The sequence below is a fragment of the Dasypus novemcinctus genome, chromosome 14 (genome assembly GCF_030445035.2).
Source record: "Dasypus novemcinctus isolate mDasNov1 chromosome 14, mDasNov1.1.hap2, whole genome shotgun sequence".
In the NCBI taxonomy this organism is placed as follows: domain Eukaryota; kingdom Metazoa; phylum Chordata; class Mammalia; order Cingulata; family Dasypodidae; genus Dasypus; species Dasypus novemcinctus.
The window spans coordinates 62,881,564-62,906,213 of record NC_080686.1 but is presented as its reverse complement, the minus strand read 5'-3'; the positions used below and the strand labels follow the sequence as shown (position 1 = coordinate 62,906,213).

General features: G+C 35.6%; 1 protein-coding gene across 1 annotated transcript; it reads left to right on the top strand.

Annotated features, from left to right (window-relative positions):
* Positions 1-169: 169 nt before the first annotated feature.
* On the top strand, positions 170-11,854 carry FBXO43 (F-box protein 43; the record flags this gene model as incomplete). Its single annotated transcript, XM_004457080.3, has 5 exons — positions 170-364; positions 3,206-4,692; positions 7,145-7,247; positions 11,212-11,415; positions 11,519-11,854. Coding segments are annotated over 5 exons (2,238 nt in total), but the record flags the coding sequence as incomplete, so codon positions are not given.
* Between the last annotated feature and the right edge of the window lie 12,796 nt (positions 11,855-24,650).

Here is a 24,650-nt window from a genome sequence, read left to right as displayed (position 1 = left end):
AATTTGGGAAATTTACTCATTTCCAAGACTAACTGGAGAAAACAAGATTATTGAAATTACTGTTGTCTGGAAGGCTGAAGGAAATTCAAATGATATAGGCCTTTTCAAGTGTTAGAAATAATCCCCGAAGTATGTAATTTATGTACCCCTCAACTTTTAGTATTGATCGTGCTCCTGCACGTTTCAATTTATTGTTCAAACTGAAGTTTTTTTCTTTAAGTGGTATGACTTTGGCATCGATTTTAAAGGCAAGGATGAGAGATATTCTTGTTTGGACGCCTACATAACTTTGACATTTAAGAACTCAACATTTGCTGATGGTAAGACTTTCCTCTTTAACAAGCGAAGGAAATTTGGTTTTACTGTAGTTAATAAGAATTTCCTTCTCTGATTTGACAAATGCTCCCCCCCCCCTTCTTTTAAAAGCACTGTAGATGTAATTGTTCTCAACTCTTTATCAGGACCCTCCTTATATAAAATGAGTACCGAAGAGGCTCTTTTGATTCATCAGTGAACCGTTGAGTCAGTAAAGTTAATTAAGTCAACGTGCATACCAGAACATGAATAATATTTGAAGTAAGTTTTGAAGAAAATTGGGGAGGGGGAGGTAGTTGACCAATGTCGGGGCAGCAGAAATATAAAAATAATTACAACAGAAAGAGCATGTTGGAGGCAAGTTCAAATGTGTAGAAGAAGAGAACAAAATTAGAAAGTTTATCACAGGCATAAGCCCTAATGGTGTACAGTTTTTCATTTCTCTTTATAGGAATACATTTTATAAAAATTGCTAAACTTATACTCTGACAGAGTGCATTACTGAATGAAATCACACATAATCTAAATGAAGAGCAAAACATCTAATGTTCATGTATCAGAGTACTTAACAATGTTTATAGAATACTATAGCAAAACTGGGATAAACAATTTCAACACAATCCTTAAAATATTTCAAGCTTTTTTATTTGTAAAACATGACAAACTGATTCTAAAAATCATGTTTCAAGGGAGGAAGATGAAACAAAATAATATAAAGGAAAGATACAATAGAAAGCCTCATACTTTGCAATTTCAAAACTTACTACAACTTAACACATAAAGGCAAATTTTCATGACCTTGCATTTAGCAAATGATTCTTAGAAATGAGATCAAAAGTGGGAGGAACAAAAAAAAAAAACAGATAAATTTGACATCATCAAAATTAATAACTTGTGTTTCACGGGACTATTAAAAGTGTGAAACGACAACCCATAGAATGAGCAAAAACATTTGCAATTTATGTACCTAATTATGGGCTTGTAATTAGGATATGCAAATAGTTTACATATCAACAAAAATAAAACAACATAAAGGAGATTTGCAAATGATTAATGAATACATGAAAAATCTGTATAATTTTTCAAGAGAGGAAATATATCTGCACTCCTACTTTGTGTCAGTGACTCGTTTTCCAAATTCTAGCAATGTGAGACACCTAGTGGTAAAGTAGAAGAATAGTTAGGTTTTAGTTTTTAGTGTTTAACGTTTTTTTTTAAAACTTTTTGAAAGACTGACCTAATTTAACCAAATTACTTAAGCAAAAACTATTAATAATAGAATGATTTTTCAGAGAGGGGGAAACCATCCATGGGGAGAGGTGTTATTTGGAAACACTATCTTATTAATTTACTATTTTGAAAACCTAAAAAATTGTTTTAAAATGTAATACAAATTACAGAAAGCAAAGTTTGATAACCTTTTTGGGTCCTGAGGTCAAGCAGAAAATAGCAGTGAGTCTAAAAATCTGGAGAGATGTATATCATAATGATGTGAGATTAATCAAAGAGAATATAGGTTTAAAAGGTTGAAAAACCCTTAAATTTGTCTAGTAAAAATGATCTTTTACACATCATTATACCATAAAGAAACAATTTCATTTGTTAGAGCAGCACTTTTTTAAAAAGCTTATTCACTCATATATTTAATTGATGTAATTTAGGCATAAACAAATTACCATTACAGAGAACTTAAATATATTTTCCCAGGATCTTTTAATAGAGAAAAATCATGAAGCATTTGTCCTGGAGAAAACTTTGAAAGAATACAGCTTGTGAGTGTACTTTGAAATATCTGGAGAAACATCACTGGAGAACAGTGATAACTTTCTTATCTTAGCTTCCTTTGAGTTAAGATTTAATTCCAGTTTCTAAAAAGAAGGAATGTGATGATACAGTTGAAGGGGTTAAAGTAAAGTATTTCCAAGTGTCATTCCTTACTCTCATATAATTACTGAGTAAAATTTCTTTAGGTATTTGCTTTTGAATTCTTTGCTATAAATAAATAGCTATAAAAATTTATAACTATTCCCACAATTAATTTCCTCTCATCTATATAAATTGAAAACTTCAGCTGAATCTTGTGTCTCAAAATATTTAGAAAATGAGGCATGAATGGGTGTAATATGGCTATTTCAAACTGTGGCAGTAGTGCAATTGTTCATTTTGGTTAGCTCAAGAAGAGTATGTTGGTAATTTGTCAATGGGTCATAGTGTTTTTATAAAAGTATAGGTTTGGGAATTCAGACCTTATTAATGGTCATGGAGTCTGGATTTCTGAGACAGGTCTATGCTACAAATATGGCAGCATTATCCTATGGTTGTGCAGCCTAATTGGCAGTTAGAGTAGTAGCATTCTTATTTGACGTATTTCCTAAAGACATGTTTAAAACGTAGTGTGTAGTTTTGTGTGTGTTCTTTTCTCAAGTAACCTTATTTATAACTCAGAACCTTGAAGGGAAATGTCCAAGTGACTAATGCAGGCAAGCACATATAAATTAGAATGTTAAATCTAAAAATATGTAATTAGTACTGTTAAAATCATAAGGTAATAAGTGTAAACTATTTTTTTCATTTAAAACTGATGTTGGCAGTTTTTTTTTCTCTAAATTTTTTTTCAAGAGATTCTCTAAATGTTTAGTCAAGAGATCTGTGACTCTTTATAACCTGAAAGTTTTGGTTTTAATGATATCCTAAAACCGTCAGTAAAACCGTTGTTCTAAGTTATAAACACATCAGTACACTGTGGAGCAGAATTGCTTTTTTAAAGTAATTTTTTCTATTACCATAAAATTTTCCACTATTATATGTACTCATAACAAATAAATATTTTGGTATAAACTGTATGGTTACTCATTTCAATGGAAAAATAAAATTTGTTTTCACTTTGTAGAAACAGATTTTGAACATGTCAGAAAGATATTCAGTTCAAGTTAGCTCTGGAGCAGAAAACGAAGGGGAATCTCCTACTGTCAATTGCAAGTATTTCAGCTTGAGAGATTCTTGTTCCGCATCTTCATTTCAAGATAGTGGCTACAGTGAGTTACTAAAGTCTTATAGCTTTGATAATACAGAGAAAGAATTTTTGGGGAAGAAAGAAAAAGGCCCAACACTAATCCACGAACACCTTGAAACTTCAAGTCTGTACTTAACACATCCTTTAGAGTCTCCCACTCAAAAACAGAGATTTATCTTCCCTAGGAAGGAAAATGATAAAACCCCAGAACTCTGTGAAACTCCTAAAGTCAGTGGAAAAAAATTCTTACTGCGCAGAAGATTAAACATATCTTTCTCTCTTCTAAAGGAGGACTTTGAATCACGCAATAGTTCTCTAGATAGTAGTGTAAGCCAAGTTCTGAACTTAGAAAAAAATATTCCAAGCAGTGCTTCAGGTTTTCCAAGGCAAAGTAATTTCAGTCCTTTAGTTACTAGCACTTTAAAAACTGAAGAAGTTACTTCTAGCAGTCAAAAATCGAGACTTAATTTTTCACAACAGAAGACTTCCACAGTAGATGATTCCAAAGATGATTGTAGCCTATTTGAAGTTGAATGTATATCTCCAATTCAGGGGAATAGCTTTAAAGACTCTATCACACATAACTTTAGTGATAGCAGTTTAAGTGTTAATGATGAGAATGTATATCCAGAACTTCTGGGCTCCTCTATTAGTAGAAGAAGTTATGTAGCAGATGAGGATATATTTGTCACCCCAGTAAGTAATCTTGTAGCCAACATTAAGTTTAATGCAAGTAAAACTCTTTCTTCTTCAACTGAAGTGAGAGGAAATATTTCAACACCTAAAGACAGTGGTTTTAATTCACTTAGTCTGGATAAATCAGAAGATTCTCTCTCTGATCAGGAGGGTTCTTTTCAAGAACTACTTCAGAAACATAAAGGAACTCTCAAAGTGGGGGACACTATAAGAAAGTCAAGGCATCTTGGAAGGTCTAGAAGACTGTCTACCCTTCTGGAACAAGGCTCACAATCCGAGACAGAAGAAGAAAAGCCGATTGTCCACTCTGACTCTGAAACAGAAATAGCAGCTATTTCAGACAGCTCAGAGGGTCAGCTGACCAATGATAATAAGAGTGGTAGTTTGATTTTAAACTTTAATAATTTATCAAAGACTCCAGCCTTGCAATTAGTGCATGAGCTCTTCATGAAAAGCAAAAGGAAAAGATTCCAGCAAAATGGTGCTCATGAATTCCTAGAAGAAAGAGATGGGGGGAAAATAGCTGTACTGAAATGTGTACTTGCAGGCCTGATTGGCAAGAAAATGGGTGTAGAAAAACTGGACATCCTAACAGAATTAAAATATAGAAATTTAAGTCATATCCTTGCTATGGTTTTAGATTCCTTGACTGCAGAAAGCCTATGCAGGTAAGAAATAAAAATTGTTTATAAAACTTCCTTCTATCATTTTTTTAGTTGGAAAGTTTTACTATGAATTGAGTAGTTCTGTTCTTTTGTTTGCTTGTTTTATTATCTCTGTATTTGGTTGTCCTACACTTTATCAAAGATGTTTTAGGTGAATTTCCCAATAGAGATTGCTAGTATAGTTCCTTATATTTAAAAGCCTTCTTTATTTAAAAGCAACAATACAGTCTAATTCTAGATAAAGTTCATTTCACTGTTTTGATCATTTGGAAAAAGAGTTCCTAAAAATTGAACTTTACATTTCCAAGATGGCAAACTGTATTCCACGGATATTGTTTAATGATATATTTAAGGGTTCATATTCTATTGTCAGATTATAAATTGTATTAAAGCTATGACACTTGGTCAGTAATAAAAACTGTAAAGCATTATGATAACCAAGAAATGACAACATACAAAGGATACCACTGAGTTATTTAAGTTCTAGAATCTAAGGACAATTTTTAACTTTCATGGTTTTATGGTTTCATCCTTCCAGATTTCAAGGGAATATGGCTTATTTCACTGCTAACATAGCAATGGAAGTTATTATCTTTGGTAATTTCAAAGAAATTAGAAACTGAAGAATTTGTTGTTCTTAGAAATTTCAATATATTAAGTACTGCCACGTAATTAAGGAGAAACTTAATTCAGACCATTAGGAGTATTGAGGGTAGGAACTAGGGTTGCAAAGACTAGACTATGATTGTGTTCCTACTGGCAATTTTGGGGAGTTGCAGGACTAAGAGAAGACAAGACCTTGGTAATGCCATGAACAGGAAGAAGGGAACCATGTGGAACGGGATTTCTGCAAGGTGATGTTTGGGGGAGAATATGCAGGAGGGTTAGTGAACCTCTTTCTCAATAGGTGTATGTCAAGAGTTTGATTCATAGATCCCTTGCTATTTTTATGACTGCTACTTCTATTGTTAAAGCCCTGTTACATTTCCCACACACATTAATTGCAGGCAATTATAGAGAATTGCAGGATTTCATAGGTGAAGTCGGAATAAGGGAACAGAGCCCTAAAGAAGTTGTATCCTGCCAACAGTCACTCAAGGGGATAAGAATCAATCCAGGTCTACAATTGAGTCTCTGATTTAGAATCCAGTATTTTCTCACTAACTCTTATTGAGAGGCCTTTTGGAGTAAACTAGATAGGGAATATATTTTGTGTAACCCATAAAAGATAATAAACCGATCGGTGAACCTATCTGTGTGTGCCTTTTAAAAATGTTCAAATGAGATAAGTTGTTTAAACAGTTAAGGAGATGGCTGAGATAAAGAAATGTTATTTTTATATTATGGAGTATTTGGATATGACCAGTTAAAAATAAAACCTTCAGTGACGCTTTGGGTGCTCACTTGTATGAGTAATTACCATTCAGTGGTATTTCCATAATCACCTTTACTGTTTATCCCTCCAAATTTATAGTGTTTGTACTGTGTGAGGTATGTATAATGTCAGCAGAACTCGGTAAGGTGAGAGATGATGGTCAGTTGAAATAGCTGGGACAAATACCCAATTAGTTCATTTCTTCCCCATTATGAATGGGTGACTTTCTGCCTTTTCATCTCCTTCTGTCTATATAAGGCTCCTTTGTTGGAGAGAGACAATGGCAACTGAAGCGGCCATGGTAGCCGGAAGAATAGTAGTGTCGACAACCATTACCTGGACCTTCCACAAAAAGTGTCCTCCCCTCCCCGCATCCTTCTCTTGACCTTCTTATCCCCTTTGAATAATATGAGAATAATAAAAAAGACTAGGTTAACAGACAAGCTGGTTGAAGGGTCACTTTTTTGCTAATAATATAATCAAAGTTACTGATAAATAAGCAATCACTGAACATAAATTGTGTTTTTTCTTTAGTTGCTTCATTCTCATAAACTTTGGTTTATAAAATAGGAAATTTGTGATGCTACCCATAATACTATTTACTGTATAGTGCTATTACTTCCAATGAAGGAATGTTTTTCTGTGTGATGAAAATGACAGGTTTGTTGAATACAGCAATAGGAGAAATTGATAAAACTTCTTGCACTACAAATAGTTATCATTTGCTGCATGTCATGTGCAAAAATTTTAAATTTAGTGCCACATTTGAAGTTAAATCCTTAGTTTCCCATTGGACATATAATGGCTTTTCATAAAACTGTTTTTTCCTTAAATATTTCTAAGATAGTAATCTATCAGTATAATGTCTGTATATATTTAATATTTTAATAGGATTTCTTTCATTTGGTTAATTGAATTATGAAACAGTACTGGTCAAGTCATATTTTAAGTGAGAATTTGCACTTAAAGGCACTGTCCTCAATCTTTAAAACAAGGTTTTCTTATTAACTTTTACCATGCCAAAAAAAATGTTAATCTTGTGGAGTATATACTATAGAAAGAATGATCTTTTTGTTATAGAGTTTGGAGAGTAAGCAGAAATTGGCGTGAAATTGTTGTTCAAGATAAAAAAGCTAATCGGAGGAGGAAATTTTATATCACACAGCTGAAAACAAATTCTGAGGTAATATATAATACTTTTCTAAAATGGTTTTGTATAAATACGCAGTAATCCAATATTGCTGGACAACTTAATTTGGGGTTCCTACTATCTTTTTAACCTTTTCCATTTAGCAAACATTTTCTCATGGACTCGGCTTGATCCAAATTCAATTTCCACCCAGTCCATTAGTGGAATAGATTACCTATCATCAAGAACATCTTGGATTGTTGCTGTTTAGGTATATGTGTTGTTAGCAGTATTTGAAACTAATGATCTCCTGGATCCTGTTCATAATTATATATCCTCATAGCATTTTCCAGTCTTTTGAATGGATATTATGTGTCACTAATTGTGCCTGTTGCTGGGATTACAGTGGTGAACATGGCCCCTGCTCTCTTGGACCTCATAGTCTTGCAGGTGATTTAATAAAAAAGTGATTACCATACAGGTGTGCTAGGGGAAGCCCAGCATTCTATAGGAACATTTAAAAGAAGTGGTTTGATATGTGGGAATCAAGAGACCAATACTAAGAAAAAGGCATCTAAGCTGAGACCCAAATGATGAGTAGAAGTTAGCCAGGTGAAGAGCACAGGGAAGAGTGTTTCAGCCCAAGGAAAAGTATAAATGAAAGCCTAGGGATGGGCATAAGCATGGTGGATTAGTACTTGTGGAAGATCGTAAACTTGTATGTCCTTGAAGATTTGAATTCCAGCATTGAAAGTATAGGAGAAACCCCACAGAAGTTGAACATTTCTTCCGAGGTACACTGCGCTGTGTTACAGGCATCTGATGACCCAAATTTGACTGTAGATTCAATGTTTAGAACTTTTATCAGTACGAAAAGAAACTCAGAGTTCACTGCCTTATTCTTGTTCTAATAAAAAGCATTTGATGACATACTATGAATAAATTTCTAATTTGACAAAATATAACTGAGATGGACCATGGCATAGACAAAATGAACATCTAGGTGTATGTTGATGGGTTTCTCATTACAATGAAATATTAGGGACCTGTTGTTTACTAAAACTTTGACTTTCTTTCTATTTTGAAGAAAAGGTTCACCTTCTCACCTATGGGGCTGCCTTAGGAGCTACTTGTAGGACCTGGCTACTTACTGCAGCAGCTATTGGCTCAAGGAGTTTGCAATAATGAAGATGCTAATTGCCTTCTTCACATGTCTTTTTAGAGGGCTATCTTATATGCTAGGGACAAACTTAAAAATACAATTTTTAAAAGCAAGCACCTATCCAAATTTAAACTTTTACTCCATGGACTGCTTCCCTCTTATAAGGTTGTGATGGCGATCCCTCAGATAATTCTAGATAAAATATTGTATCCTCACATCCTAGCCAATCTTTTTTTTAAAACTGGGTTTCTTAAAGGATATGTTTTTCCTTACTTGATCTTTTTAAATTTGAGTTTCCTTTTTAATTATTTTGGAAAGTTATACAACTACACGGCTTAAAAAGTTAAAATTGGACTGTGAGCCTTATAATTAAAAATACCACTTTCCTGCCCCATCCCTATCTACTCTCAATTCTTGCACCATCAAGGCAATCACTTTCAACTCTTCTGTCATTTCTTCTGTTTTTTAGCTCTGTGTTTCTAAATGACATGTTTGTACTGCTATTTTTCTATAGAGGAAATAAGTTAGTTCTTTTCACCACTACTCCCATCACTACTTACCTACTGCCCCTCTCTGAATTCCTTTCTCCTTGTCTCTCATCTCATGGATATAATTATACCACCACATGACGGTAAATCAGAATTAGGTATAGATATTATTAAAACTGTGTCAAAATTAACCCTTTTGCACAACTATAGCATGTAGTACATTATGATTATACTTCCTTGTATAACTTTTTTTCCAGAATTAATAATTGCCAGGTTTTTTTGGGTTTTTTGCTTAGTGTTTCTCTATATGGATCCCTAGGTCATTCCCTATTATCCAACAGAACTGAAAATCTCCCTAGTCCAAATAAGTAGGTATTCTATCAATTCCTTCTTTTGCTCAGAGACATCCTTCCCGGTGCCTCCAGTTTCCTATTTTGATATAGATTATTTGTTTTCTACTGAATTGTCCTAATGCAACATTAATCAAAACAGAGAAATTACAAATGTTGTTTGATGGTTTTCTTCATATTTATGTAGTACAGAGAAAGCTCCTTTTGTGTGAAAATTAGAAGGTGCAGATAAGGTATATGTAATGCTATCTCAATTTTATCTGCTTGCTTTGAATGAGCGTTAGCATTGTAATACACCTATTCCATTGAATTAATTTACTGTTTTCTTATATTAATGGAAATGAAAAGCCATAGGGTACTCCACTTTCACATTTAAATATTTTTCTGGTAATGTGATGACTATGTTTTCAAAAATTTTGGCACTCATGCACATGTGCTTTCATTGACTGAGCCTTTTATTGCTCAGACATAGAAGAATGCATTTTAAACTCCATGAGGACAGGGATTAGATTCATTCACTTGGCACATATTAGATGTTCTGTAAATATTTGTTAAACAAATGGGTACTTCTCTGTGGTTAAAATTTGCTTCAACAGCATATCTTTATTTTTTAGATCCATGCACAATCACTGTGTTTACCAATTGTATTGAAATCCAGGGGGCATTCTCCTTTCAGTGTGCTATTAAGTCATGTGCTTGCGGTCTAAGCTGCAAATCTTTTTATACGAATGTAATTTAAAGAGATATAGTGAGTCTTTGCACAAGTTCATGTTCAGCAGTATTCATTATGATTTCTGAAAACCAAAATTCATCTACTATACTTATGCATGTAGTTTAAAATTGTTAATCACATAATTTTTCATATCCAACTGACCTCATTGCCTATGCTTATCCTAATATAATGTCTCATGTTTTAACTTTCCCCAAATTTAGGAGCCAATTTTGGTAAAGGGAGACTCAAGGGAAAGGAAATACTTATAACTGGACATGATGAGGAAACTCACCATAGTACTATTTTATTTTATCATTATTTTAAAATTTTATTTTATTTTTAAATATTTATTTTATTTCCTTTTTATAAGGTACCGGGATTGAACCCAGGACCTCATACATGGGAAGCAGGCACTCAAACCACTGAGCTACAACAGCTCTGCTAGTACATTTTATTTTGATAACTGATAAAGAATGTCAGTTTGTTAAAAAAAAAAATGACCATTTTTTCCATTACCAATCTTTAACAAAAGAGAAGTCTTATAAGGATTACTCATTGAAACTGTTTCTTGACTAAGTATGTAAGCAATGTGGGAATCCTGTTCAGATGAGAGAGAATTTTTCTTTCATGATGTCAAAATTGTTTAAAACTTAAATGTAGAAGTGAATCCGTACCAAGTATTTGCAAAAACCAGCCAAAGAAATTGTGTTTCACAGTCTAACTAGGCCTGCTGTTCTTCTGACCTCTGGCTAAGGTAAGAAACCTTCAAAGAATTACATGATATCCCATAGCCCACTTTTAAAAGTTTCACATCTTCTTAGACCTTAGCTTAAAACAGGGCTTGCCAAACTTTGATCTACAGGTTAAATCCTGTCCTTCACCTGTGGCTTTAAATAAAATTTTATTGGAACACAGCCTTGTTCTTTCATTTCTATATTGCCTATGGCTGCTTTTACTACAATAGCAGAGTTGTAGCTGTGATTATAGGACCCGCAAAACCTAAAATGTTAACTATCCAGCCCTTTACAGAAAATTTGCTGACCCATGTCTTAAAATAATTGGAAAAATAACCAATCATACAAACTTAAAGCTTAACTTTTTATTTATTGTTTCAATTTAAAGAATTATATTTCTTTGACTTTAAAGTGTTAGGTGAGATTTTTTTTTTTTTTTAAAAGGAAAGGTTTATGGTAGAAAACTCTAGTAGTGTAAAACCACTTCCAAGCATTTAAAGCTGTATACGTCAGAAATCTGTCATGGAACTTTTTGATTTTACAGTATTGACCCCTCTCACCTTTTACCACAGGGGGCTATATTAAATGTTAAGGATGCTGCAACTCGGCTCCATCTTTTAAATCGATCAGCTTTAAGATCTGTGCAAGCACAGGCTAGGACACCAGGCTCTCAAAAAGAACAAGTTCCAACTTTATCTCCTTGGGGAGAAGTTTTGACACCAATAGCAAGCTCTTCTGTTACTCCCTTAAGTAGTAAACAGGAAGAATATGTAAAGGTGAGTATTTATCACGAGTAATTAGAAGTAAATATTTAGAGTTTGAAATAAAGTGATTCTTTATATGAAACTGGAAGATTGAGTGAGTATGCTTTTACTGCAGGTTGCCAAAACGCTTTTTATTGATGAAGCATTAAAACCTTGCCCACGGTGCCAATCCCCTGCTAAGTACCAGCCATATAAGAAAAGGGGACTGTGTAGCCGTGCAGCTTGTGGTTTTGACTTCTGTGTGATATGTTTATGTGCTTACCATGGGTCTGAAGACTGTAGTAGAGGAGCAGCAAACCCAAGAAAGAAAAAAGATGCTCTTCCAGGAAGTGTCCAGAGTAAGCGGAATTTAAAACGCCTCTAAAGAGACTTTAAACACAAAAGAAGCACTCCCCTATGCAATGTTTTATTTGTCCAACTTAAAATTATGAATATTTTGAAAGCCTGAAAATCTTCCCATTAATGACAGTTGATGATTTATTTCCTATTTTGTGTATATTATAATATTCTATGTCATTGTACATTTAAAGTGATGAGTTTTGAAAAAATTCATTTTATATGTCATTTTTACCCATTTTAATAACTTAGTGTTTTTAAATAAAGAATTTTCAATGTTGTCATATAGACGTATTTTAATATTTCATGTAACATTGTAAATTTTTTCATTACATCCCTATGTTGGAAATATTTTTCAACCATTTTTTAAATATAGTTTTCCAAATAATATTATTACCAGGGGGAGTAGATATATTTCAGTGGTTTGAGCACCTGCCTCGTAAGTACGAGGTCCTGGGTTCAGTCACCCATACTTCTTAGTAAGCAAAAAACAAAATAAATAAATAAATCTATATGGGAAACAGATGTGGCTCAACCAACTGGGCTCCCATCTACCATATAAGTGGTCCAGGGTTCGATGCCCAAGGCCTCCTGGTGAGGGTAAACTGGCCTACATGAAGTGCCAGCCCATGCTGGAATGCTGCTCCGTGCAGGAGTGCGCCCCCCCGCGTGGGAAAGCTGCCCCATTCAAGAGTGCTGGCCGACACTGAGAGCTGGTGCAGCAAATGATGCAACAGGAGACACAGAGAAAATAAGACATAGCAGAATAAGGGAGTTGGGGTGGCACAAGAGAATAATCGCCTCTCCCACTCTGGAACGTGCCAGGATCAGTTCCTGGAGCCGCCTAATGAGAATACAAGCAGACACAGAAGAACACACAGAGAGCAGACAATGGGGTGATGGGGGGAATGCGGGGAATGAGGGAGAAGGAGAAATAAATTTAAAAAAAAAGAAAATTATTAGCATTTTTTAACGAGATAGCTGGCCTTATACAAAACAGGTGCTTGATTGAAATAAAATATAAAAGGTTTTCAGGAGTTACATTGAATTCATTCTATCAGTTAAATCACTTAATTTAGTGAGAGGTTCATTTGCATGTACCTCTGGTTAAGTAAAATTTACTTTATTGATAACTAGGAAGGTATTTTTAAATTATGGGAAGTATATGGTTATTCAGCATGGGAGTCTTAGTTAATAAACTCTTATAAGGCACATGCTTCCAATAAATATTTTGAAAAATTCTGGAACAAAAGTCACAGAATTTCATTTAATGTAGCCTGGGTGTTAACATTTTGACTATGTGGGTTGGTTGAAAAAGATTGTTTTTTTTTAATAAACATTTTACTTGAGTTATTCATAATGTACATCTTTCTAAACATTTGAGACTGCATATTGCATTTATAGAACAACAAGAAAGAGTTAAGTTCTACCACTCACCAAATTACTAAAACCAGAGGGATATTTGAAGATAGTTTCTTAATTTCTGTGTGTTTAGGTAAATGATGCATGTTTATATCTATTGCATGATATACACATTTAAAATGTAGCTCTTCTTGTACATTATTTTAATAAAACAACTAAAGGATGAATTAGATACACATATATTTGGAAAAATCTAGCTTAAATTTTAACTTGTCAGTTAACTTTCTAAATAACTTTGATTAACTGCTAAATACTAAATTTAATTCCACGAAGGATTTTTAGAGGCTAAATATAAATAGGAGCTAAGTGTTAGTTGTATTTAATATAAGTTACACAATCCCTTAATTTTATATCATATTTTCTGGTTTATCTGATTCAAAACAAATTCATTTCTTAGTGTTTATTTAATTTCAAAGCTATCTTCCATCTCAGGATCAACTTTTAAATTTTATTCACTTAAGGCTTAACTTTTTTCCTTCCATTAGAGAGGCATTTCTTTTGTTTTCAGGAAATTTAGTTCCAGTCTTTCTTCTCTTAATCCAAATCACTTTTCTTCAGCCACTGTCTGTGGTTCATATAAAATATCTTCATCTGTCATATGAAATTATTGTAATGTTATGCTCTTGATATCTGCCTTACCTAAATGCCATTCCAGAACTGACTTTTTCATCTTAAAAATCCCAGATTCAGTTCATTATGCTTTTTAAAATGAAATGCCATAGTCTATATCATTTTAAATATTCATATTTCCTAATATATTATGAATTTTTATTTAATTACAAAATAATGGAAAAGGAAAGATAAACCTTTCTTTTACCATTTGTATTAGTCAGCCAAAGGGGCGCTGACACAAAATACCAGAAATCTGTTGGCTTTTATAAAGGGTATTTATTTGGGATAGAAGCCCGCAGTTACCAGGCCATAAAGCATAAGTTACTTCCTTCACCAAAATTTGTTGCCACATATTGGAGCAAGATGGCTGCTGACATCTATAAGGGTTCAGGCTTCCTGGGTTCCTCTATTCCCAAGGCTTATTTCTCTCCAGGCTCAGCTCCTCTAGTCTCTCCACAAGACCAGCTGTAGATTATCAGGCAAATGGCTCATCTCTCTTCCTGGGGCCTCTGCTGTGTTCAATTGAGCCTTCTCTCCTTCCTCACATACCTGCTTCTCTTTGTGTTTACTTCCAGGCTCCAGGATCAAAACTCCAACTTCCCTTCTCTGCGTGCAGTTTCCATGGGGCAAGGACTCAATGTTCTCCTGACATGGCCCAATCAAAGCCCTAATCATAATTTAATCACGTAAAAGTGAAACCTCTGAATCCAATATAATCTAATATGCCCAGAGAAACAAACCAGTTTACAAACATAACCCTACATCTATTTTTGGAATTCATAAACAATATCCAACTGCTACACCATTTTACATATGATATTGTCAGTGAAATGAATCACAGGAATCTGGAATCCTATATTCAGTCCACTAGGAGGCACTTTGTTATTGTCTTATGTATTGCAGTCACACTGCCCTCCCAGTGTGGTCACATTTGTCATTTTGTGGTTACCCAGTCCATTTATTTTATTGTATTTTTAATTTATTTTTTACCCAGTTCATTAAGAATATATTTTATTTGACTTTGTTGATGAAAATAACATTTAACCCCATTTAGTTTTAAAAATCAATAAACAGGGAAGCAGATGTGGCTCAACTGATAGAGTGTCCACCTACCATAAAGAAGGTCCAGGGTTCAAACCCAGGGCCTCCTGGCCTGTGTGGTGAGCTAGCCCATGCTCAGTGCTGCCATGCCACACATAGGTGTCCCCTGTGTAGGGGAGTCCCACATGCAAGGAGTGTGTCCTGCAAGGAGAGCGTCCTGCAAGGAGAGCTGCCCCATGTGAAAGAAGCGCAACCCGCCCAGGAGTGGCGCCACACACACACAGAGCTGATACAGCAAGATGACACAACAGAAAGAGACACAGATTCCCGGTGTTGCCGAGAATGCAAGTGGACACAGAAGAACATATAGTGAATGGGCACAAGAGAGCAGACAACAGGGGCGAGGGGGGAAGAGAAATAAAATCTTTAAAAAAAGAAGATGCCAATACAGTTTAAAAATTTTTTTAAATAAAAATAAAAATAAACATGTGCTTCTTTCTACTGTAGGTCCTGTTAAACAAAGCATGCCCAAATATTTTTTAGTTTGGTTTTAATTGGGATTTAAACATTATGATCAAGCAGGTAATATGAAACAGTGTAAGGACTTAATGCCATAAATATATATATATATTTTTTTAAGATTTATTTATTTTATTTCTCTCCCCTTCCCCCACCACCCACCCCAGTTGTCTGTTCTCTGTGTCTATTTGCTGCGTGTTCTTCTTTGTCTGCTTCTGTTGTTGTCAGTGGCACAGGAATCTGTGTTTCTTTTTGTTGTGTCATCTCTCCATGTGTACGGTGCCATTCCTGGGCAGGCTGAACTTTCTTTTGCGATGGGCGGCTCTCCTTACGGGGCGCATTCCTCGCGTGTGGGGCTCCCCTACATGGGGGACACCCCTGCATGGCATGGCACTCCTTGCGTGCATTAACACTGCACATGAGCCAGCTCCACATGGGTCAAACAGGCCCGGGGTTTGAACCACAGACCTCCCATGTGGTGGATGGACACCCTAACCACTGGGCCAAGTCTGCTTCCAATGCCATATATTTAATGACTATAAAAAAGCCTTCTGAAAAAGTCAGAGTAGGAATACAAAAGTTTATTTTTGATAGATTTCATATTTCTAATGGCATCAGCAGGTAGGTAGTTAGAAGAAAATCAACAGGCAATCATGGCAATACAATTAGTAGGTATATACCCAAAAGAACTGAGAGCAGGAACACAGTTTAGTTTCCCAAAAGGCTGTTGATGCAAAGTATCAGATATGGGTTGACTTTTATAATGGGAAATTTATTTGGGGAAAAGCTTAAAGTTCTGAGGCTGTGCAATGTCCAAATCAAGGCACCATCAGAGATGCTTTCTCACCAAAGTCAGCTACTATTGATCCCAGCATTCTACTGGGAAGATGACTGCCAATTTCTGCCTTCCCCTCCAGAATCTACTGTCTTCAGTGGGCAACCAGGCATAGGGTTTGTCTCTTTCCAGGTCTCTTCTCAGTCTTGGTTGCTAAGCTTTCTTCCCAAGTTCAGCTGCAAGTTATCAGGCATATAGCTTATCTCTCCCTGGGCCTCAGTTGTTTGAGCCTCTCAGGGGCTTCTCTCCTTGCAGCTCAGCTGTGGATGAAACTGGAATCCTTTCTTTCACATTGCAGCATCAAATATGGCAGCTTTTATCTATATGTGTCTCTCTGCACCTCCATTTATATCAGACCCAGCAAGAAAGCGGAGACTCAACCTGGGTCACACCGCACTCCTGATGTAGTCCAATCAAAAGACTCTCACACCCACAGTGGATTAGTTAAAAAACATAAGCTTTCTCTATTGAGGATTCATAAAATAATTTCTAACAGTCACAGACATGAACAGACATCTGCACATCAATGTTTATGGCAGCATTGTTCACAATTGCCAATAGATAGATACAGCCCAGGGGTCCATCAAACGATGGATGGATAAACAAATTGTGTTATATACATAGGATGGAATATTATTCAGCTGTAAGAAGAAATGAAGTCCTGAAGCATATGACAATATGAATGAGCCTTGTGGACATTACGTTGAGTGAAGCAAGGCAGACACAAAAGGACATATATTGTACGATTTCACTATTATGGACAAATTATAATGAGCAAACTCATTGAGTTAATATCTAGAATATAGGTCACCAGAAGATAGAATGAGGAGACAGAATGGAAAGCTGAGGCTTAATTTATGTTGAGTTGGTGAAAAACAGTTGTTTGTAAATGTTTGGAAACAGAAATGTTGGAAGTATATTATAGTGTTTATAATTAGCAGTGCTAATATATGGGTATGATGGTGGTTGAAAGGGAAAAGTGTAAGGTTGCATAGATCACTGGGAGGAAAGCTAAAAAATGAAATAATAGTATAGTGAACCCTCTTGTGGAAAATGAGTATGGTTAATAGTCCATCGATAAGAATATTTTTCTATGAAATAGAACAAATGTACATTAATGTAACAATATGTTAATAATAGAATGGTATTTGGGCTAAAGTACAACCAAAGCAAACTATGGATCGTAGGACATAGTAATATATTAATATTTTTCCATCAATAGCTTAAAAAAAGGAAGTATGCTAAGTGAGAGACTAGACACTAAGTTTACTACATGCTGTTTGACTCCATGCATACAAAATGTAAATACAAATAAATTTATAGAGATGAAAATAGATTAGCAGTTACATATGGCAAGGGAAGGATAGAGGGATTGATAAGTGACTAAGGGTTAAGGGTTGTTTTTTTTAAGTAATGAAAATGCTCTACTATTGATTGAATGATGAATGCACAAATCAGATTATACCAAATGCCATTGATTGTATACTTTATATGGATTGTATGGTTTATTTAAAAAAAATATTTTCATGTACAACTTTGTTAAATGAAAGCTCAAGGCTATCTAGAAAATGATCATTACCCTAATTATTGTAAATTATTATTAATTACAGTAACTGAATGTCTTGGTTAACTCACCTATATCTCATAGCATCCTTACTTGCTTTGCTGTAGCATGTAGTTCATTCTATTTAAATTGCTTTTTAATTTTCTTTCCTCATTAAGCTGTAATTTCTGTGACGGCAAAGACCATATCATATTTGATTTAAACACCATTGCATCCAGAGCACCCAGCATAGTGCCAGGCAATTAGAAGGTGCTCAATAAATATTTATTGAACAAGTAGATTTTTTTTTTTTTTGTAGTAGCACCTCATTTTTATTTTTGGTATCTTTTTTTTTTTTAATTATTTTTTTAATTGACTTTGTAATAATATTACATTAAAAAATATATATATATATGAGGTCCCATTGAACCCTACCACCCCCACCCCACCTCTCCCCCCCCCAGCAACACTCTCTCCCATCATCATGACACAGCCATTGCATTTGGCAAGTACATCTCTGGGCACCCCCGCACCCCATGGTCAACGGTTCACACCATGGCCCACACTCTCCCCCATTCCATCCAGTGGGCCCTGTGAGGATTTACAATGTCCGGTGATTGCCCCTGAAGCACCATCCAGGGCAGCTCCATGTCCCAAAGACGCCTCCACCTCTCATATCTTCCTGATTTTTTAAGTGCTACCAATAATTAAAATAAATAAATAAATTTTATTCCAATAATTTGTTACTTTCTTAACATTAGATTTCACTGAGGGGAAGTGGATGTGGCTCAAGCACTTGGGCTCCTGTCTACTATATAGGCAGTCCAGGGTTTCATACCCAGGGGCTCCTGGTGAAGGCGAGTTGGCCCATGCAGCAAGCTGGTCGACGTGGAATGCTGGCCCCACAGGAGTGCTGGCCCACCTGGAGAGCTGGTGCATCAGGATGATGCAACAAAAAGAGACACAGAGGAGAGATAATAAGAGATGCAGTAGACCAGGGAGCTGAGGTGGCGCAAGAGAATGATCATCTCTCTCCCATTCTGGAAGGTTCCAGGATCAGTTCCTGGAGCTGCCTAATGAGAATACAAGCAGACACAGAAGAACACACAGCGAACGGACACAGAGAGCAGACAATGGAGGGAGGGGGGGGAGAATTAAAAATTAAAAAAAATCTTAAAGAAAACCAATTTCACTGAGTAATGTTACAGTTCACAAAAATGTGTAATCTAGATGAAGATAAATTGCATTTAAACATGTATTCAGTGAATTTTGTTTGGTTTACTCATTCTTTTAGCTGATTTTCTTAGAACCAGTTATGGTATAGGAGTTCTTAACCTTTTGTCTTCCATGGACCCCTTTGCCAGTCAGGTGAAAACCATGGACCCATTACCAAGTCCATGCTACATTGTGTATTATTTAATAAATATATTAAACCTGCACCAACACAGCCCCACAAGAATAATGTTTTTTTGAATTTCAATTGAAGCTCACAGACCCCTTGTTAAGAGCCTCTGGAGTAGTGGAAGGAGCACTAGTAAGTCAAAAAGCCTTGGTTGATGTCCTGAACTACTTACTAGTTGTACCCTTATGTAAGTCACTTATTGATTCTGAGTATATTTCCTTAATCCATAAATAAGGAAGTTTAAAAGAGATGATTTATTGTAAAATTACTTTGGAAACTCTGTGATACCAATTTGTGTTGCTATGCATTTGACTGAATATGATTAAAACAAAACAAAATAGCATTTGTGGGGAGAGATCACATGATCTTGATATCATTAGCATTATGTTGCACAACACTAGCCTATAAGTTAACCTCAAATCTGCTCTCAAAAAATGTCTGGCTGAGCCTGTATTTTATGCATGATTATTCTGTAAACCCACAACTTCTCTAATAAAAAACTTTATTTAAAAAAAATGCCTGACTGAAAAAATAATCAACAAACCATTAATTGAATATTTACTATGTACAGGCATTATTCTAAGCCCTTCACATGTGTTAATTCATTTATTCCTCACAACAACTCTATAAGGAAGTTATCTTATTCATTTATCAGGAAACTGAGGATCAGAAACGTTTAATAATTTGTCTAAGATAACACAGGCAGTAAGTGGTAAGTCAACTTTAGCAGAGGCAAATCTGCTTTTGAACAGGACAAAACGCTTTGCTTATGATTACCATATCCTAAATGGATGATGGTTTTGCCATTTAAGTAAAAAGTCTATTGGTATACTAGGAAAGAAAATAATTCTAATTTAGGACAATTCTGCTTGCATAAAGTCCCTTAGCTCATGAATAGCTAAGTCGACTTTACCATTTGAAAAACAAAGTGAATTTGATGAATATACTATTATTTGAGAACTCAGGCCAAAAGAAAGGCCACTGATCCAGTGTCAAGCTCTTTATAATCCAAGAATAAGTATTATCACATTCCAGTTACTATTACATTCTTACCAGTTTTTGATCCTTGGTAAGAGAATGTATTATGAAAAAGTTCACCAAACATTTATTGATGATTCTCCTCTGTGTTTCCAAGGATGAAACAAGAGGGATAGTTAAATTTGGCACTTTATTTTTGCATTTTGGTTCACTTCTTAATATGCACATAAGGAAAAGAATGAGCATTAATTTGGGGGAACACCAACAAATGCTTTACCTGCTACTGATTTTGGATAAGACCTTCATATCCCCCTCAATGCCTAGCTAGCTAATGGGAAGAGATATTCTTTCTCTTTGATTTTAACTTGATTCCAAGAAGGACAGACATTTCCTATTCATATTTATGACTTCCTAGTATGGAAAAATGACCAGAAACCTGTGGCAAATAATAAAAAGAGAAACTATACTTTTTTTTTTTTATTTTTTTTATTTTTTATTGACTTTGTAATAATATTACATTAAAAATATATATGTGAGGTCCCATTCAACCCCACCCCCCCACCCCCACTCTCCCCCCCCCCAACAACACTCGTTCCCATCATCATGACACATCCATTGGATTTGGTAAGTACATCTTTGGGCACCTCTGCACCTCATATACATTGGTTCACATCATGGCCCATACTCTCCTCTATTCCATCATGTAGGCCCTGTGAGGATTTACAATGTCCGGTGATTACCTCTGAAGCACCATCCAGGGTAGCTCCATGTCCCGAAGATGCCTCCACCTCTCATCTCTTCCTGCCTTTCCCCATACCCTTTGTCCATTATGTCCACTTTTCCCAATCCAATGCCACCTCTTCTATGTGGACACTGGATTGGTTGTGTCCATTGCACCTTTATGTCAAGAGGAGGCTCAGATTCCACCTGGATGCTGGATGGAATCCTCCCATTTTCAGTTGTAATCACTCTAGGCTCCATGGTGTGGTGGTTGTCCTTCTTCACCTCCATCTTAGCTGAGTGTGGTAAGTCCAATAAATCAGATTGTAGGTGCTGGAGTCTGTTGAGGCTCAGGATCTGGCTATCACATTGTCAGTCCAGAGATTCAAATCCCCTAAATATATCTTAAACCCCAACATTAACTGCACCTCCAGCACATTAGCATGAAAGTCTTATGAAGGGAGATCCCATCTGAGTCCAGATTCATCACACATAAACACCATTTCCAAAGAGGGGCCATCTGCCAGAGAAACTATACTTTTAAGAGCTATCTGATCCTTTTATACTAGAATTTCTATGGGCACAAATATGAATATTTAAATTTTTTCTTGCTTTTTAAATACAATAAATTCTTATTAGGAATTTCTTAGCAATAATTTAAGGGTAAAGTGCTGTGAAGGAAGAGTTTTGATATGTATTGCTGTATAAGGCTGTTTTTCCATGATCTTTGCTTAATTTATGTAACATTTACCGAGAATTTTTAAAGTACTTTCTCTTACATTCCTAATTTTGCATTATTTATTAATTTCAAATCGTTTCTCTTAAAACTCTTGTAATATAAGTAGAAAATGCTTTTAAAAGATGGAGCCCATTATAGTTTCTTTGTGAAGGGTATTTCAAAGGTCACACTAAGTTTTCCACAAGGGGGCACCAAAGAATCATCTATAGCGATTTTGGCACTTCAAAAAAATAAATTTAGTTTTGATGTATTTGATGTTAATGTACTGTTGCCTTACCAAATAGGGGAAATATTCCTTGGATTAATTCCCAAAGTGTATATAGAATAAATTTTGATAATAGTTATTACTCAGAATTGGTAATTAAAATATTTTAGCTGATTCGCCAGAGTGTACTGTTTTCCGGGATGACTTAAGAGAGCACCTTTCTGGTGGCCCCTGGTTTGCTCCTTTGGCCATCTGTGTTTACTTGCCCAACAGCTCTGCACTCCCAGCTTACTCATCATGGACTGTGGAGTCAGAGGAGTAGAAGGAACAGCAGAAACGTCATAGGTGAGTGCTAGTTAGGAATGGTAGTGGCGTGCTACCAATTATTTCCCTCTGGCATTCTCATTTCAGCAGAAAGGTTCAGGCCCTAATCACATCTTGCCCAGATTACTGTAATTGCTGCCAAACAGGTCTCTTTGTTTCTAGTTTCTTCCCATTTGAGTGTCCTACATGTCTATTGCCAGGTTATTTGTACTAAAATGTGACTCCAGTCACACTGCTTCCTATTAAAAATGTAGCAGAATTTAGGATCTCCATAATATGATGCCAACTTTCTAGTAATCCCTCCCACCATTCCATTCTGAATAATTTATTTCCACTAAACTAGACTACTTGCTGTTTTCTAAACTTTCCATTTGCTTTCTCGCACTTACTCCCCCACACTTGCTATACTAAATTGAGACAAAATCCAACCAATCTTTACTTTCTTTCCATGGATCATTTTCTGATCTCTTCGACAAGATGGATTTTTCACCTTCTTTGAAGCTAGTCTTTATTCATACCTTTCTTATGGTACATCCGTCAGGTCTTCTTTTATTAAATCCTTTACTTGTACAATTATCAAATTCCTTAAGGGCAGGAACTGTTTTACTTGCCACTCTGTTTTCCTTAGGATAGTTTCTTGTGCAAATATTAATTGGATTATTAAATTAATAATGATTCATTGTCACATATGACTAATTTTATCCAAATTTCAATTTCCTTTATTTTTTCAGCTATCATATGGAGTTTCAAATATAGTTATTTGCTTTTGAAAGAGCTGAAATTATATCTCATTTCAATGTATTTGCAGAATATTTAGCTGTTCAGAGGACAATATGAAATCTAATCTTTATATTTACTACATGTTACTCTGGATAAAATAACAGTATGCAGGTTGATTTAGGATTTTAGTAAACTCAATTTGTAAGACATAAGCTAGACGTGGGCATAGTTAGTCTTGATCAGAAGAGTGTGTATATTTGGGAGGGAGGGTGTTGGGCAAGGCCAAATATTTATTTTAAAATATTTATAATTCTCTTTAACTTGGATGAACAAGAATTTATATGTGTGTGTATGTATGTATGTATGTATGTATGTATGTATGTATGTATGCATTTTAGATGTTTAGGGGCAAAGGATTTTGACCTGTAGGGGTGAAAAAATATTACTTTATGATTAAGTGGTGGATAACTACATGTGGAAATTCAACAATATGACATTTAAATTTTTATGTGCTAGGGTGGCAAAGATATTTACATTTTTATAATGTTGGTATTCAAAAGAGGGAGCCATGTGTTTAAGACATAATACTTGTATCACAGGAAGAAAAGTGTAATTCTATTTCTTGAACGGTAGGTATTTTGGTAGATATTAATGGCTTGAATTTTATTCAAAGTTGAATAACCTTTTAAAGAATTAATGTATTTGGCAAATTCTGTACTGGCGAAATTAATATTAACTGGACTCTACCCACAATTACATCATGAATCCTTTGAGAAGTCATGTGGGTTTTTTTTGTCTTTTTTTAAAAAAGATTTATTTTTTATTTATTTCTCCCCCCCCCCCCCGCCCCAGCTCTCTGTGTCCATTCACTGTTTGCTCTTCTGTGACCGCTTCTATCCTTATCAGTGGCACCGGGAATCTGTATTTCATTTTGTTGCGTCATCTTCTTGTGTCAGCTCTCTGTATTTGAGGCGCCATTCTTGGGCAGGCTGCACTTTCTTTTGCTCTGGGCGGCTCTCCTTACGGGGTGCAGTCCTTGAGTGTGGGGCTCCCCTATGTGGGGGATACACCTGCATGGCAGGCCACTCCTTGCGCGCATCGGCACTGCACATGGGCCAGCTCCACATGGGTCAAGGAGGCCCGGGGTTTGAACTGCAGACCTCCCATGTATGGTAGGCAGATGCCCTATCCATTGGGCCAAATCTGCTTCCCAATATGGTTTTTTATTAGTAACTGTTTCATCATTTTTTTTGTTTGTTTAATTCAGTCAATTTCTAACACATTGCATTATTATTACATTAAGTGCAAAACTAATAATAATAAAGTCAGGGGTTAAGAACAAATAAACTACAATTTGGGTGACTTGACTCTAATACAGATCTGAGGGTGTGTCTCCCTAGCATAAAATCTTTCAATAGTTCCCTGTTCAGGTTTCTTAGCACTGGCAAATTGAGCCCTTTGTGATGGATACTCCCTTCATACTCTCTGTGCTTCAACCTACTAACTGCTTGGAGTTTGCTCTAGGTACCATTTCCCCAAGCCTCCTTGCCTTTGAGGACGCTGTTTTCTCTCTTGGATTGTCATTCTCTTCCTTCCCCACTTGGCTCACTCTTTGTCTTTTTGTCTTTTAAGACTGTTCAGAGGTCACCTGATCCTCCCCTCTCCCATTTGTTCTATTACTCTTGGTGCAGCACCTGGTCCCCCTTTGTATCCCAATCACAGCATTTCCCAGAACTTTTATGTTTTCCCCACTAGACAGCGAATTCCTCTGACCTGTGTCTCTGTGTCTGCCAGCACTTAGTCTAGTACCTAAGTACTGAACAGAAGTTGAGCGTTTGGCAAAAGTTTTTC